The following is a 17226-nucleotide window of genomic DNA, read 5'->3' as shown; positions in this document are numbered from 1 at the left end:
AGGGGAGGGAAACAGAAAGCTAAAAATTATGAGCTAGTTAGTTTGCCATCTATTATCTAGAAAATATTAGAAGCTATAAAAAACAAATTAGAGCTGGACAGTTTGATATGCTGTGGTTAAAGTACCACCGTGGGCGGCATGGTGGCACAGTGGTTAGCACAGCTGCCTCACAGCTCCAGAGACCCGGGTTCAATTCCTGCCTCAGGCAATTGACTATGTGGAGTTTGCACATTCTCCCCGTGTCTGCGTGGATTTCCTCTGGGTGCTCCAGTTTCCTCCCACAGTCCAAAAAATGTGCAGGTCAGGTGAATTGGCCATGCTAAGTTGCCCGTAGTGTTAGGTGAAGGGGTAAATGTAGGGGAAGGGGCCTGGGTGGGTTGTGCTTCGGCAGGCCGGTATGGGCTTGTTGGGCTGAAGGGCCTGTTTCCACACTGTAAGTAAGCTAATCTAAACTGGTAGATATACTGTACTTAAGATTTCCAGAAACCACCACACCAAAGATTATTATGTGTAGGTGAGAATGTGGAGTTTAGGCCAAATTAGATCTTAATAAATGGTAGATCAGGCTCAAAGGGCTGAATGGTTAATTGCTGCTTCTAATTGTATGTTCATATATTTAACAGATGAGCGACTGTGGAATTGCGTTGTGCTTCACTGTAACTTGATAAAAATAGTGCAGTGGAATTGTGGTGCTTGCCTGAGGCTTGACTAGCTTGCTAGAGGCAATGGTCACCCATCATAGTTCAGTGAAAAGTTCAGATGCAAATGCTCCAATAGGAGCTGCAATTTTTTTTAAAATGTGAGAATTGCTTCCATATGTGGTTAGTATATGACAGTTTAAATGCATTGTTTGAAATCATTATGGGCACTTGTACAAAATACTGAATAACAGGGTTCTAACTAGTAGTAAATGGAGTTGGTTGGGTTTCAGCATTCTGCTTCACAAATTGTGTAATAGCTGTAGAGAACATTATACAAAATATAACATTTTAATTTGTGCCTTAACTCAATATGTACAATCATTCATTTAGTTTTGCAGGTTTTATTGGATATTTGTAAGTGCTATAAAATTAATTGTTGTTAATTTATCACCTAATGAACACAGATCTTTGTTGGCTGGTTGTTCTGAAACTGTAGAATGTTTTAGGATAGTTCATCACCTAATGGCAATACCATGTTCTTCGTGTGCAGTGGTTTTCTACATACAACATCACCTGATGAGCCTTTTATATGTGCAGTCAGTAATTCAGTTTCTGAAAAGACAAAAAGCTGTGGAATGCATCTGATATTTGCTCATAATTCAAATATTGTCCAATAGCATTTTATCTTTTTTGGCAGAACCTGCTGAGGACAGAGTTGGCAGCCACCTGAACTGCAGTTTGATAGAGCTCCTACTAGCATGTTACCCTGCACTTTCTGAGGATTGTGTCACTTTACAGCTCAACTTATCAGAGTGCCTGGAACAGATCACACAAAAACTTCAAACAGCAATGAAGTCTCCTGGTCAGTATCAGAAATAGATATCATCACATCCTTTTCCTGTTCAATTCAGAATAGTTTTGCACTAATCATGGTGTGTGTACTAAAAGGTGTGAAATTGGATCTCTTAATTCTTGAAAACTCTCCTAACACAGGGCAATGTCGCCAAAAAAAGTCAGTAATGTTTATAATTCTTCCATTTTGTTTCAAAAAACAGCCTGATGAAATTACTATGTAGCCCATTTATCAAGTTTCATAAGCCAGATGTGAGAAATTTTAATTTTTCTAGCATGCTTTAGTTGTAAAAGATTAGGCATCTTAGCTCAGGGATGTTATTTGTTATGTCAAATGTACTATTTAATCTCGTGGATTAAATTTATTGAAATTAGTAATATGAAAAGCAAATAAACTCATATTCCTATTATTATCAAAGGTAGACAGCTAATTAGCTGTAGACTTCTCTCTCTGTTAGAGGGATATCGCTTGAATGGCACCATTACACATTACGTTTGAGGCAGGCAAGGAGGTATCTTCCAAGTCTATCTCATTTGGATTGGGAATTGAACCTGAGCAGTTCGTGTTACTCTGAATCACATACTAGCAGCCATTTAGACAACTGAGTTAATCAACACCCATTGTTGTCATGCTCTATATTCTAACCAAGCTTCCTCCTTTCTGTCTCAATAGTACTGGTAAGCATATCTGATGACATCACTACAAACTTGCAACTAAATTTGATTGCGAGAGGTCAAAGGTCTCAAAATATCCATACCGCAACAGCTTGATTTAGGGATTTAGCAAAATAATGTACTGAATGTTGATATATCATTCAGGTTTCAGAGCTTGTTACAATCCAGTACATACAAACTGAATTGATCTGGCATTGTCATGAGTAAACTGCTTTCGTGTCGCAAGCAGCTCAATCACAATATCAAGTACAATATTCCTTTTCCCCAAGCAGGTTATATATCTGTTACCGTTTAATCAGAATTAGACACAAGTCAAAATATACTTTAGTACATTTCATGAGTGTTCCAGAACACTCATGAAAAGTAATTATTTGACCTATTAATTTAGAAGTTGTCTAATGGATAAATTTTTATCCTTATCATTTTACATTTAGGTACATCAGCTTATAACCTTCAACTTCACTCATCTGAATTGTGTTATTGTGCGGATAACATCATATCCAAGAACATTTCTAAACTAACAAACTAAAACTTGGACAGATTAATGTTCTGTAATTTTGAAGAAATATTTTAATTTAATAAAGCTTTTTGCAAGCATTGATGAGGAAGATTTTCCTTTCAGTTGTGAACAACTGTAACTGTAATGGTAAACATATGGATGAAAATGGAATAGTGTAGGATAGATAGGCTTCAGATTGGTTCCACAGGTCCACGCAACATAGATGGCCAAAGAGCCTGTGCTATGCTGTAATGTTTTACGTTCTAACTCTTCAGTAAGGTCACTAACCTTTTCAATTGTGTAACAGTTTGTGTACTGGTATTGTACTACGACATTTTAATATTTTTTCTTCAAATGTCGCTTTCTTTGCATAAATTATCTATAAAGTTCAATGCAGGTCATAATGAATATTTCTGTGGCTATGAAAAAAACTTTTCTATTTTAGATCTAAAAGGAAATTTACTCAGTTGCTTGGAACAAACAAGTTCTCGATCTCAAGATCCAGAAGGCCACACCATCCAAAACCATATGAAGCAACTATTGAAAAACCTAGATCAGCACACTCAAGATGTGATAGATAAAGACCAGACAAGAGCAGACTATGTGCGAAGCATATTTGACTACATTAACACATTTTCAGCTGTGCTCGTTCGAAGTATGAATCGAGATATGGGTATGACATGTCACAAGCTACATTAACACATTTTCAGCTGTGCTTGTTCGAAGTATGAATCGAGATATGGGTATGACATGTCACAAATTGATTGCAAAGAATCATAGAGATGTACAGCACGGAAATAGACCCTTTGGTCCAACTTGACCATGCTGACCAGATATCCTAAATTAATGTAGTCCCATTTGCCAGCATTTGGCCCATGTCCCTCTAAACCTTTCCTATTCATGTACCCATCCAGATGCCTTTTAAATGTTGTAATTGTACCAGCCTCCACCACTTCCGCTGGCAGCTCATTCCATACACACACCACCTTCTGCATGAAAATCTTGCCCCTTAAGTCCCTTTTAAATCGTTCCTCTCTCATCCTAAATCTATGCCCTCTAGTTCTGGACTCCCCCACTCCAGGCAAAAGACTGTCTATTTACTCTATCCATGCCCCTCATGGTTTTATAAACGACCTCTATAAGGTCACCCCTCAGCCTCTGATGCTCCAGGGAAAACTGCTCCAGCCTATTCAGTTGTTTCACTTAGCTGAAACTCTCTAACACTGACAACATCCTTGTAAATCTTTCCTGAACCCTTTCAAATTTCACAACATCCTTCCTATAGGAGGGAGACCAGAATTGAACACAGTATTCCAACAGTGGCCTAACCAATGTCCAGGACAGCTGCAACATGATCTCCTAACACCTATTCTTAATGCACTAATCGATAAGGGCAAGCATACCAAACTCCTCCTCCATTATCCTATCTACCTGTGACTCCACTTTCAAGGAATTATGAACCTGCACTCCAAAGTTTCTTTGTTCAGCAATACTCCGAGGACCTTATCATTAAGTGTATAAGTCCTGCCCTGATTTGCGCTACCAAAATGCAGCACCTCACATTTATCTAAATTAAGCTCCATCTGTCACTCCATAGACCATCTGATCACATCTATATGCATTTACATTTGTTTTTAAAGTAATTCAGTAACTGATTGTTTTAAAAAGTTAACAATCAAATTAAATGGAAAGACTGGCATAGATGCAAGTTTTAACAGGAAGGATAGAGGAAAATTACATTGTATGCTTTAGAAAGCCAGGAGAAAGTGAGGACTGCAGATGCTGAAGATTTCAGAGTCGAGATTGTGGTGTTGGAAAAGCACAGCAGGTCAGGCAGCATCCGAGGAGCAGGAGAATCGATGTTTTGGGCAAAAGCCCTCCATCAGGAATTTCTGCTGTGAAGGGCTTTTGCCCAAAATATTGATTCTCCTGCTTCTCGGATGCTGCCTGACCTGCTGTGCTTTTCCAGGACCACACTGTCTACTTTATAATGCCAGCCAGCTGACTTGATGATGAGTGTATGGTTGTGAAGTTGACATCGTTGTTTTTGGACAGTATGAGCAATCACCAATCTAACTGTGTTTTCTCCATCATAGATCAATTTGCAGAAGTCAAAGTAGGAAATTCCTTTATAATCCTGCAACAGACCCCATCACAACTTTTTGCTCATTTACTTTTCGAGAAACCAACTTCACCTGATCGGTATGAGCAATGATTTCAATAATTGTTCTCGTACTCAATGTGCGATACACATGAACGATCGTGTTTTTACATGGTGTTTATTGTTTCCTTACTTATCCTGTATTGGTCGGATCGCACCATATTTAGGAATGCAAATAGGCCATTCACCCTCTCGAACACATTCTATCATTCAGTTAAATCAAGGCTGACCTGTATCTTAATACTATTTACCTGCTTTGGTTCCATATCCCTTAGTAACTCATACATAACAAAAATGTATCAATCTCAGTTTTGAAACTTAGACTGAGCAATATTTTTGGTGTAAGAATTCCAGATTTCCATCACCCATCGAGTGAATGTGCTTTGTGTCATTACCTTGAACAGACTGACTTTGAGGTAATTTCCAAATGTTCTGGGCTCCTCTACCAGAGGGAATAATTTCTGTTTACCTGTATATGATGGCTCTCCACCAATATCCCTATCCTCAGTGGGACAAATGGGAGCCCAGCACGTGAGTATAAATGACAAGGCTGAAGTATATTACAATCATCTTCACCCAGAAGTGCAAAGTGAATGATCCATCTCATCCTCCTCCTGAGGTCCCCAGCATCACTGATATCAATCTTGAACCAATTCGAGTCACTCCAAATGATACCAGTAAATGGCTGAGGTTACTGGCCTTTCCAGCATTCTGGAAATAATACTGAAGATGTATGTTCCAGAACTGGCTACATTCCGACCCAAGCTGTTTCAGCACATTTGCAACGTAGGTAGGTGCCAAATTGACAAACCCAACCAAACCAATTATCACCTCATCACCACTTTTGTTCAGTGTAATTGGGGAACGGCAAGCAAGCATTCACCTAGACAGCAATGCCCACAGCCCTTGAAAGAACAGAAGAAAAAACCTTATAGAATCCTTTAATCATAAATATCTCACATCACTTTTGAATAAGAAAGATTAAAAGGTGTACAAGCGTGGTCCTTGAAACTGTCATCTGAATTGTATCTGAATGTCTTATCATTCTGTTGAATCTGGGCTTTATCGCTTGTAAAGTTAATATATCCTTTCTGTGCTTAAAACTGAACTTGTGGTCCAAGTGCTCAGCTCTCAGGCACTTGAACTCTTGCAAAGATGTGCACAATTAACCTGGGATGATTCTCTAACATTTCTTTTTCATTTTCCAAGCAAATACTACTTTTGGGCAGTTAACTGACATATGTTGTGCTGTGAATTATAAATGTGATCACTATAGCATTCTGTCTACCATTTAGATACAAAAATCTATTTTGAAGCTTTTTGTTAATGGAATAATATTGTAAATTGTAATGCATTGACTGTGAAATGCATTAGGTTTCATGGAAGGCACTACCTAAATGCAGGATTACTCATTTTTAAAATTCAGTTTTTATACTTTTTGCACAGGATAGTTTCAGAAGCTTTTTTTATCTGACGTGAGGAAAGATTGAGAAACTTAAGCAATTCAGTCTTGGAGAAACAAATGTCTTTTTATAGGGTTTCACAGATGACAAATAGGATGGGAAGTTATCACTGAGTTCTACTTCAGAAGGAAGCATGTCAGTGCAGTCAGAGGTCACAAATTCAAAGTAATGAAAAGGAAGTTTAGTTGTGGCAAACTTATGAAATGCATTTCCAGATTTGTTCATGGATGTAGCAGCCCTGAAGCAATCTTAGAAATTTTTGATTGCTGGTTTTTTTATACCTAAATGACTATGATGGGCTGTTAGTTTTTCTTTAAGATTAGAGTGGTGCTGGAAATGCACAGCAGGTCAGGCAGCATCCGAGGAGCAGGAAAATCGGCGTTTCAGGCAGGAGCATCAGGAATCCTTCTTGACCATGGGTAGCTTTCAGTCTATTTGTCTATTTTGTAAATTAAAAGAGCCATGTCAAAAACCGAGCATCAGTTGATTTATTCCATTACTATTTTAAGAGGATGATAATTTTTGGTAACTATATCCAAATGCAGAGTTATTAAACATGTGAATTTGCAAATGGGGATATAGGAACCTTCTGGGTCTGCTCCACCACTCAATAAAATCATAACTGATCTAATTTTAACCTAAATTCTGCATTCCTGCATACTCTCAATAAAGAAACTTGCTGTTTGGTTTCCATAACCAGAGAAAATAATTGTATTTCAACATTATACTTAGCCTGTGTACAGCACTCAAAATATCCAGTGACTTGAACACACAAGATGTTGCTGTCAAACTTCATAGCAAGGTTAAATGAGCACATTATGAATTTGACTGAGTATCATAATTTGGTAGTTAGTGTATTCTTTTTAATGGTTACTTTAAATTTATCCTTTAGGTTATTCATGTTGCTGCAGAAGGAAGAATTGAACTTGAGTGTACAACAAATTATTATTAGGTGCTGCTGTGAGCATCTTCCTCTTTGGAAAACCAGGAGATTCAGCCATTGTCCTACCTTCCTCAGAAAAGTGACTGAACTGATTAAAGGACAGTCAGAGCACTGCCTTCCTGATTTGGGAATCATCTTTCCAAGTTCATTCCATCTTACAAAAGAAAATTTAAAAGACGAAACTTCAGATTCTTCCTTGGGACCGTATTCTCTTCTTCCATCTGCACTAAATTTCATCAAGTCTCGTTCAAAGTTGCTCGCAGTTCTTGTCTGTTTAACAGCTACACAAGGTCAAAGGGCGCTTAAGCACAGTCTGCCATGGAAGAATCGTTTGAGTGGTCGCACAGAGGCACCCCTTGACATGGAACAGATCTCCAAGGAGTGTGAACAGTTAATGAAGGAATTTCCAATCCTTGAGCACTTTCTTTATACAATGGCTGAACCTTTACATGGAACCCATGAAGAAACTGCCAGTCTTCAGGATTCTCTGTGTGGTAACCCGTGCACTACCCTTTTGTTAGCGGGCCTTCATTCTGAAATAGCTGTAAACACGCTCACTGAAATCTTCAGGCAAGTCTTGTGTGATGGCCACTGGCTCAAAGCATTGAAAATTCTTGACTTGTATGGTGATGAAAATGAAGAGTTTGAGAAGCTGAAGGATATCCTGCTCAGCTTTGCAGTTGTGGGAGGTAAGACTACAGTATGTTCACAATGACTGTGAATTGTCAGGTTCACAATACATTTAAGTCTAACTTGAAAATTTACATAATTTTACTTTTCCCAATAAATTGTTTATGGAATATGTGAATTAGCGGTGTGTCTTATAATCAAAGATTGGGCAGACTCAAGTCGTTTTTACTGGAGTTAGAACAATGAGGGGTAATTTGAATAAGTTGTATAAGACGTTGAATGGTTTTGACAAGGTGGATATTGAAAACAGTTACCTCTTTTGATCTCTTCACTGAGTTCCTTTTACATTGCCAAAGGCCATTGGTACATTTTTTATATAAAAGGTTAAGGAACCTCCTGACAAAAAAATACTCAGGCTTTTATTTTTCGTGACATCAATAACGTTCTTTCTCATATTTAATTTCTTTTGTGTTATTAATTAACACCCCATCAAAATATGCCGTTTCTTTACGTATCCATTTGAGTTAAAACATCTGAATATCTACCTACCTTCGTATGTCAATGTAACTTTCTTTGTTTACTTTAGTGAGCACTCCTGAGTGTCTATTGTTGTAATTCACCCTTCTGCCAGTGGAGACACTGCAACACCACTATTAACATGACAACTACGAATTTATGTAGGCAGTTTCCATTGCAAGTGAACTTGGAATTGTGTGAAAATAAACATAGAATATATGAATATAACATGAGGTCTGAGTTGTGCCTGCTATCCCTGCTTCAGTTATTTTGTGATCTTCAGACATACTTGAGGCGACATTTGGCTTTGAAATCTCATGCGATATTGTAAGGTATCAACTAATAATATATTCAGATTCTTAGGTTATTTTGACTTTGTGTGAATTTTCGCATTATAAATTCTAGTGTCCATATTTATACAGAAATTGACTGTAAATTTATAGTTCTGCAACCATGCCTTCCTACCAGTGGAGATATTGCATGGTGTGATTGGCATGGTTCTCAATGCTTTGTAACCAAATGTTTAAAGCAGTCCCTGACATCAGCCCTTTTGCTGAAGTATTGAAGTCCCATCTGTCTCCATCAGGTTGCCAAATAGGTACGTTGTGTGAACATGATGCATAAAAATAACAGGATATTTAGCCCACAAACTTCTGCTATTTTTACACACCAAATATTGGCTATTTTTACCCATTCAGTCAATCATCTTTTAAATACTAGCAATAAAGTTGTTCACCTTTTAGTTATTACCTCAGTTACTGAAGTTATTTGATGATTTCTGTTACATTGGCAGAGCAAGAAGGTTGGAAATATCTGTTCCGCATGAAAAATGCAATTCTAAGAGCTCAGCTTGTTCTCCACTGCTCAGAGAAATGGCCACTTGGTGCTTGTCTTGACGTTCTGTTGTACTGTTTAAGTGATCCCAGTACAGATGAAAGGGAAATTAAGTCCAATCTATGCAAAAAGAAGGAAGAACTTCAGGTTTATGAGAAGGTTTGTGGCATTCATTTATCACCAATTGTTGTGTTAATATGAAGAACATCTGATAGATAGGGTCATTGAAAATTATTGACCAAATGATGCTAGATAATGGAATTTGTTTCAAGTACTGTCACAGGATGGCTTATTTCCCATGGTTTACTTCTTAACTATTGCACATAATTGTAAGTAGGAACAAAATCATTCTTAAGATTTTTTTTTCTGTTGTAACATTTCTTGTGAAGTGGGTCCTTCTTGGTCGATAGAGGAACTTCAATTATCGGAACAAGATGGGCGGGTACTATTTTGTTCGGATAATTGATTATTCGGTTAATTGATTCAATGCCTCCCCCCGGGGCTCGGAGTTTTCCGTTGAGTCTGTTCCCCGTTCAGGGGATGAGGCAGCAGCAGATCGCGTGTGAGCACCCCCCCAAACCAGTTCAACACTGCCACCCCACCTGCCCCACAACACCGTCCAACACTGCCCCTTTCCCCCCCCCCACCCCAGCCCGACCCCCAACCCTGACCAACCCAGCCGCTGCCCCCCCCCCCGCTTTGCTGACTGGACACCAGCAACAAGACTGCTGCCGCCTTTTGGGGGTTGAGTCTCCAAATAGTGCGCGTATACACACAAACACACACACACACACAACTTTTTACTACAACTTTTTGACAGGTTCCACCTTTGTTTTGTACAGGACAGTGTTGGAGAGATTATCTGGAGAAGGGGGTTTAGGGTACTCCAAGGGGGTTTAGTGTGCAGAGGGGAGAGCGAGAGAGCAGGAGGTCAGTCATTGGAGATGTCCAGGACTGTTCTCGGCAGCATTTCAGTAAGCCGAGTTTGTTTTTAATCACTGTAAACAAAAGACGCCATCAGTGTTGGAAGCACGTCTTTGATGTAATGTTTCTATCAAGTTTTGAGGTCTCCTTTGGATAATTGATATTCGGATAATCGAAGTTCCCCTGTCATAAGGCTTTGTTACACCTGCATTATGGATGGTTACTAACACGTTAGCATGAGTTTTCTGGTCTGGAGACTCAACATGAGGACTCATGGATGTAATCTATACATTTCTAATCCCTTTAATTCACCTTTTTATCTATTATTTTGACTGATACTGCTATGCACCTGTACTTTCTTTTAAATTCCCATGTTATATTGGTAGCGATTAAAGAAATGTATAAATTTATGTTTGTGCTAATAGATCCATAGCACATTTTAAAAATGGTTCAGAATCTTACTAGTTTTATGGTTCAGAGTTTGGAATGTTTTTAACATGTGGAGAAACATTAACATAATTTACAGACATTAAGTCAAATATTTCTTATAAATTTGTTGCGTATTGTATGTACGGTATGTAAATGCAAGTACTTTTTGAATGGCAATGTCGCAAGTGGGTTGCATGATAGATGGATGCCTCTGAGGGGATGATGAAAAGATGTACAGAGTTACAGTGAGAGTGCAATCGAGGAGCATTTACAATAGAAAGGTACCTTGATGAGAGATGAGGGAAGTTGGAATTGTTCTCTTTGTGCAAGGAAAGTAAAGGAGAGATTTAATGGAGATTTAACTCTAAACGTGAATATTAAACAACCTATTCACAAATCTAAGCCCCCCTTTCACTTGCTTATTATCTGCCTCTAACTCTATAACAATGTGCTTTTCCAATAAGACACCTATTAAAATTATATCAGCTTAATTTCAAAATCACACCGCAACTGTCGTCTTCTGGCTGAAGATCTCCCTGTGTGGATTGTCTTTCTTTTTACTGTGAGTACGTTTCATGTGAAAAGGTACCTTTGATAGAGAATGTTTCTTAATTTCTTGGAGAGCAAGACGTTGGCTCTCCATATGTTTGTGTCTCAATGGCAATTACTCTCTGACCAACTTTCAAAAGGTCTGCATTTTATATCCCCCAACATCGAATTGCCTCATTGGTTCGATGTTGGCAAAATAATAAATTCAAGCTTTTAGTATCCTAGAGCATAATTTAAATTGATTGATTAAATTCGAATTGCTGTCAAAATAGCAACCGAAACTCAGTTGTCCATTTCACAGCCAAATGCTACGTATTTTCAATTTTCCAGTACACACTCGGACTACCATCTAGTCATATACACAGGTGTTTGTAATCTCAGTTCAGAACAGCATTCACTCTCTCTTAAAGGTACACACCTTCAACTTCATAACACAGCCAAGTTGGTTATCAGAGGATTGGATTTACGTACTGAATAGTGACGCCCTAAAATATAGTTGCTCGCACATAATATGCATTAACCATGACCTCGCAGAGGCCCAGTGCTCTCAAACTATCAAAGTAATGTCATCATTTCAGTATAAGTCTCATGTTTAATTGGTTTGTTTGATAGACAGAAACGTAGAAGGAAATGCACTTTCTTAATCCATCTCTTTCTTTACTCTTTAGGCTTCTCAAAGCTAAAAATCAATGAAGATTGAAAGCATTTTGGCAAATTTCCCTTAATTTTCCTTGTGAGCCTGTTGTGTTTTTGAGAGCCTACAATCTTAAGTACAATTCAAAATGCAATGGTCAAATTATTTTGCTTTTGAAATTCGTTTGAAGGATTGGCGATCCTTTTGACAGCCTTTTAAATTTATCTCTGATCTGTCACTTTGAGTTTGAAAAAGTATGATATTATACAATACTTGATGCAAATGCAAACATTCAATTCTTTTCTACCCTTGTCCCCCATGATTTAAAGCTGTTTGATGTTTACAGCAGCTGGTGCTGAACAGAAGTTTTTCAGTCTATCAGTTTCTTTTTCTTAATGTATTTCACCTAATCTATTCTCCCAAACAGCAATGGTTTTTAATCCTGCAGTGTCAATACTTTTAATTAAACTTTGCACTTTTAGGAATGATTCCTGGGTTTCTAGTCCAACATTTAATTTCCTTCAACTTTCCATACTTAAATTTTATATTGAAGCTTTAAAATACTTCAGGTGAATGGGTGAGCAAGATTTTGGTTAGGTAGTCTGGATGAAAGGCCACAAGAATGAGTGAAGCAGTTCCCAAATGGGGTGTCAAGATTATTGAGAAATTAGAAGGTTAAGCGCAAAGGTTAATTGAGGAAGACTTAAAGCTGCCTTAGCAACTGGACCTAAATATTTGTAAAGTGATGATGGTAAGGTGGAGTTGCAAGCTGTACCAGAAAGGGTGCAAGAAAGAAATCAAAACTAAAATAGATGAAAGGCAATATGGGTGAAAGTTTAACTGGAAGGAGAGTTCTAAAATTGAGAATTGGGAAAACCTGCTCCATAGCTCCTTCAGTTAGCAGGAATGGACATTTATCAGTAATAAACCAGGAGAAGTGTTATATTTTTGGTATCGCTTCAGATACTGTATGGGCTAAATATGAAGAGGAAGTATTTTTAAAAAAATGAAAGTCACCACCCATCTGAAGATGCTGAGGGAAGTAACCATGCAAATTACAGAAGTATATATTTTTCAATTCTCTTTCAGAGTGGGGATGGTACCAGAGTACTGGAAAAAAATGTATTGTCAATGCATTATTCCACAGAACTTGCATGGAATGTACAGCACAGAAACAAGCCATTTTGCCTAACTTAATATTGATGTTAATGTTCCATACTGGCTCTATCTCTTTTCTGATCTTAAAGTAGGATAAAAGGTTGGCACATCATGGAGGGCTGAAGGGCCTGTACTGTTCTATGTTCTATCTGTCCTGCTACCTTCAGTGATTTAGACACCCATAACTTCAGCTCCCTCTGCTCTTCCATACCCTTTAGAATAGTACCCTTCATTTTATACTGTCTCCATGTTCTTTGTCCCATTGTATCACCTTTCATTTCTCTGCACTGAAATTCATCTACCCCTTACCTGCCCGTCAACTTGTCAATTTTGTTTATATACTGTTCTCTCAATTTAGAGCACTCCCAGGTTTCGAGTTGTTGGCAAAGATTGAAATTGTCCTAAGATCTAGATTGTCTTTGAGGGAAAGCAAGAATCCCAAATACTGACTCTTGGTTTTCAACTTTGAATTGTCAAACAAGTATAATGTTATGTTTTAATGCGTGCTTTTATTCCAAAACATGCTGTCAATCTGTTGTAAATTGGTATCGAAATTCTTAAATGGAGTTTATCTTGACAGATTCTTAACTTGGGATCTCTAGTACCTTGGTCTGGCTGGCAAGAGCTACGGATTGAATCCAGTCAGAATCCACAGGCTGTGATGGACATCATTTTGCAGGCTGGGGTAAGTGAAATGTTTTTGGATGTGATTCACAGTGCCATGAGAAATGTCAAGGAAAGCCACTGAACTATCCAGTTGGGGACTTTAAAAAAGCTTTGAGAAATTGTTAGAGCCAATTCAGACTTCAATCATCAGAAAGGTAATAAGGAGGAGATACAGAAGGACAGCCCCACAACTGAACCGGGGGAATTCTCATTGTTTAACACGCAGAATGTGGAAGGGATCTCGCACTAAGATTGAAGAGACCAAAGTTTGTCAGGATTTGAAGGAGCTTTGCCCTAAAGGCAGTTATCTGTAATGTGGCCATCATAGTGAAAGCCAGTTCTGGGATCAGAAGTTATCCAGCAGAGAAGGATGGCACGGTGGCACAGTGGTTAGCACTGCTGCCTCACAGCGCCAGGGACCTGGGTTCAATTCCCGCCTCAGGCGACTGACTGTGTGGAGTTTGCACATTCTCCCCGTGTCTGCGTGGATTTCCTCCCACAGTCCAAAGATGTGCAGGTTAGGTGAATTGGCCATGCTAAATTGCCCGTAGTGTTAGGTAAGGGGTAAATGTAGGGGCATGGGTGGGTTGCGCTTCGGCGGGGCGGTGTGGACTTGTTGGGCCGAAGGGCCTGTTTCCACACTGTAAGTAATCTAATCTAATCTCTCCCCAGAAGGGTGAAAGGAAGCAGGCTCGTGAGAGTGGAAAACGAATTGAGATTTGTTTCTGGAGGATGGGTATCCACTTAAGAGGAAGTGTAAAGAGATTTTGTTGTTAAAAGCTAAATGGAGAATTTCTTAAAAGTTACCTACAGTGTAGTATTTATACAATGCTCTTCATTTGTTTGTTACAACAAAACTCTTAAAATATGAAATCTTGTCCTGTGATCCTTCAGTCACTGAAAGTTGAGATTATTTTTTAAAAGCCTCTTGGAGAATCCTAACAGGTTTAAGAGTAAATCACAGGAAATATAAGTAATTACAATGCCTGCTAACTGCGAGGGAAAAAAAATCGAGTGCACTAATGGCAGGTGTGAGTGTTGTTAAAGTTGGAAAGAAACAAGACACGTTTGGTATTAGAGCTATCAAAATGTACACCAACTATCAGATGAGTGCCTGACTGTGAAGATTGAAATAGTAGTTAGATCTGAAAGCAATTCAGTTACTCACTTATTGGTGAAATGTAATTCTTTCTAAACTTCAATTTGCCAGAATCCCAAACCTAAGTAATGTTACTGCAGTTATATGAGGTTCCATTTTATGGATTGGGAATTATATCAAAATAAATTCTATCCTTGATTAGCTTACTCCTGCTCCAATTTCTTTTGTTCTTATAAACTCGGGAAGAACAGCCATGATCTCATTGAATAATGGGGCAGACTTGCTGGGCAGTGGGCCTACACCTTTTATTTATTATGTTTTAAATTCATGTTAGTGTTCAACAACTGACTTGCACCTGGAATGAAAGTGTTGTCCAGTGAAATGTTCTATTATTTTGCATATACATTGGATTCTGTTCACTAAGATCTTGATAAATTGTCATGTGCAGGAGTTTGAGCTTTGTGAGGCTTGGGTCCAGCTGCATCCTGTGTCAGTGGACTTTACAATGAAGCTCAGGCGTGAATATCTCCTTCACTTGCTTGAGAAAGGAGATGGAGAGCAAGCATTCCAGGTAAGTACTAAATAGAAACAAAGCATTATTTGTTGGGTTGTGGTGAATGGGAGGTATCAGTAAAGCACTTTGTATGTTGTAATATATTTCCTATCAATCTCCAACTGAAAAGGCTGGTTTGGTCTGGCAGTTTCGATACTCTGCACTTTTACCTCCTACATCTGCCCTTCCTGAAGAAGGGCTGATGCCCGAAACGTCGATTCTCCTGTTCCTTGGATGCTGCCTGACCTGCTGCGCTTTTCCAGCAACACATTTTCACCTCCTACATCTGCTACTATTATTTCCTCTTTAAATCATATATATCACTTTCACTGTTTTTAATGTTGATCCCTTATGATGACTAAGTTCAAAGGAAAAATGGGACCATTTAAAATAGTTGCCAGTCCTTGTATTCAGACTTTGATATCCTCAGTGCTTCTGTTTAATTGCTGCATTAAGGCAGATGCTACTAGTTACATTAATCTCTAAATTATTATTGGCTCCCTAAAGACTGACATTTTGACATTGTTTGCAAACGTTCTCAAAAGCTGAACAAATAGAAAATGCTGATGATTCTAGCATTGAAATTCAGAGCTTTAATAATTATATGTTGGTCCATGTTTCAGCAAATGTATTGGAGTTTCATCTGATTCATTTCCTTCAAATTGAATGATACCTGTAATTAAATCTGAAAATTCTGGCAACATTCAATAGATCTAGCATTATGTGCAGAGAGAAACACTGTCAATGTTCCGGGTCACTCTGACAAAAGGTTACTTATTATTTGATAATTGTATTTTTCTCTCCAAAGTTGATGCCTGACCTGCTGAGTGTTTTCAATAATTTCCTGTTTTTATTTAAGATTTCCAGCATCTAATGTATTTGCTCATGTATTAGGATGGAACTGTACTGTTGTTACAATGTATGCCTGTTGACTTGCTGGCTGTAGTTAGTTTTCAGCTGAATTTTCTCTGTCTCTTTTTACTAGATATTGAATTATTACATGACTTTTTAACAGTTGGATTTTATTTTGTGTATTAATCTAAGTATTGCTTTAGTTGTGTCCAAACTGTTGACTCTTGTACAGAGCAGCATTGCTGGGCATATGTAGAGACAAATGGAAATGAGATATATATATCTATTCATTTTAAAATTATAGTGTGTCCCTTTGATGACCTAGTTTTTTTGTCCCGTACATTCTGACCCATTACGCATCGGCTTCCAGGTTAACACTCTGAATTGTAGAGTAAGCCGGACATGGGGAGAGAGTGTGGCTTGCTGCATTCGGCTTGATTATTAAGATGGTGAAAATGTCTTGGGAAGCCTGAGTTTTGTTTTAGCTACTTGGCAAACTACAGTATTGGCAATGTTTGCATGACAGTGATTAAAAGGACAGGGTTGTGTTCAAGAGCTGCTGTTCAAGAACAGCCTACTGTTGCTCTTTGTCAATCTTCCCTTGAACCAATCAAGGCAGTTGACTTTTGGAACTGTGTAACGTATGTAATTAATATCTTGGGAGGGTAAATTGTTAGAGAAGAATAACTTAAAAAGAAAACTTCTGAATTACGGGAAAATGTTATTCCATTTTAAGAAGACTGCTATGTTAATCTATTTGTACTTCATGGATATTGACCATTTTTGATTGGTGGTATTAAACTGTGTTTGCCGCCTTGGTGCATTGGTTGATGAGTCTCCAGGTTTTCGTTTTTAAAATGTGCCAACTGATCCAAAATTAGTTGCTGTCTGTGGAAGAAGATTCTAAATGTCTGTGGACCTTTGCAGAAATTCTACCTTATTTCACTTCTGAAATATTTTTGCTGCATATCCTTGACACCCTGTTTAGCAGAAATAGTTTTGCTCTATCTGTCCTGCTAGCTCCTCTAAATATCTTAAAAATTCCAATCAAATCACTTGTCACCATTTAAATGGAAGGGGATGCAGTCCTAATTTTTCTCTTGTAATTTAACCATTGGATTCTGTATTATTCTGAAGCCAATATAACC

The 17226-nt window shown here is 38.2% G+C and overlaps 1 protein-coding gene across 4 annotated transcripts in view; it reads left to right on the top strand.

Annotated features, from left to right (window-relative positions):
* The window catches only part of zfyve26 (zinc finger, FYVE domain containing 26), a 101459-nt gene that overhangs the window by 45361 nt on the left and 38872 nt on the right, over positions 1-17226 (top strand). For all 4 annotated transcript variants that reach the window (XM_072569092.1, XM_072569093.1, XM_072569091.1 and 1 more), the window contains 7 exons: positions 1339-1503; positions 3113-3340; positions 4764-4869; positions 7184-7923; positions 9174-9373; positions 13489-13593; positions 15122-15244. In XM_072569092.1, coding sequence (XP_072425193.1) covers positions 1339-1503; positions 3113-3340; positions 4764-4869; positions 7184-7923; positions 9174-9373; positions 13489-13593; positions 15122-15244 — 1667 coding nt within the window. The remainder of the gene's footprint in view (positions 1-1338; positions 1504-3112; positions 3341-4763; positions 4870-7183; positions 7924-9173; positions 9374-13488; positions 13594-15121; positions 15245-17226) is intronic.

This window comes from Chiloscyllium punctatum, chromosome 4 (assembly GCF_047496795.1).
Source record: "Chiloscyllium punctatum isolate Juve2018m chromosome 4, sChiPun1.3, whole genome shotgun sequence".
Taxonomy (NCBI): domain Eukaryota; kingdom Metazoa; phylum Chordata; class Chondrichthyes; order Orectolobiformes; family Hemiscylliidae; genus Chiloscyllium; species Chiloscyllium punctatum.
The sequence above is the reverse complement of the archived record's forward strand: the minus strand, read 5'-3'. Positions and strand labels throughout refer to the sequence as shown.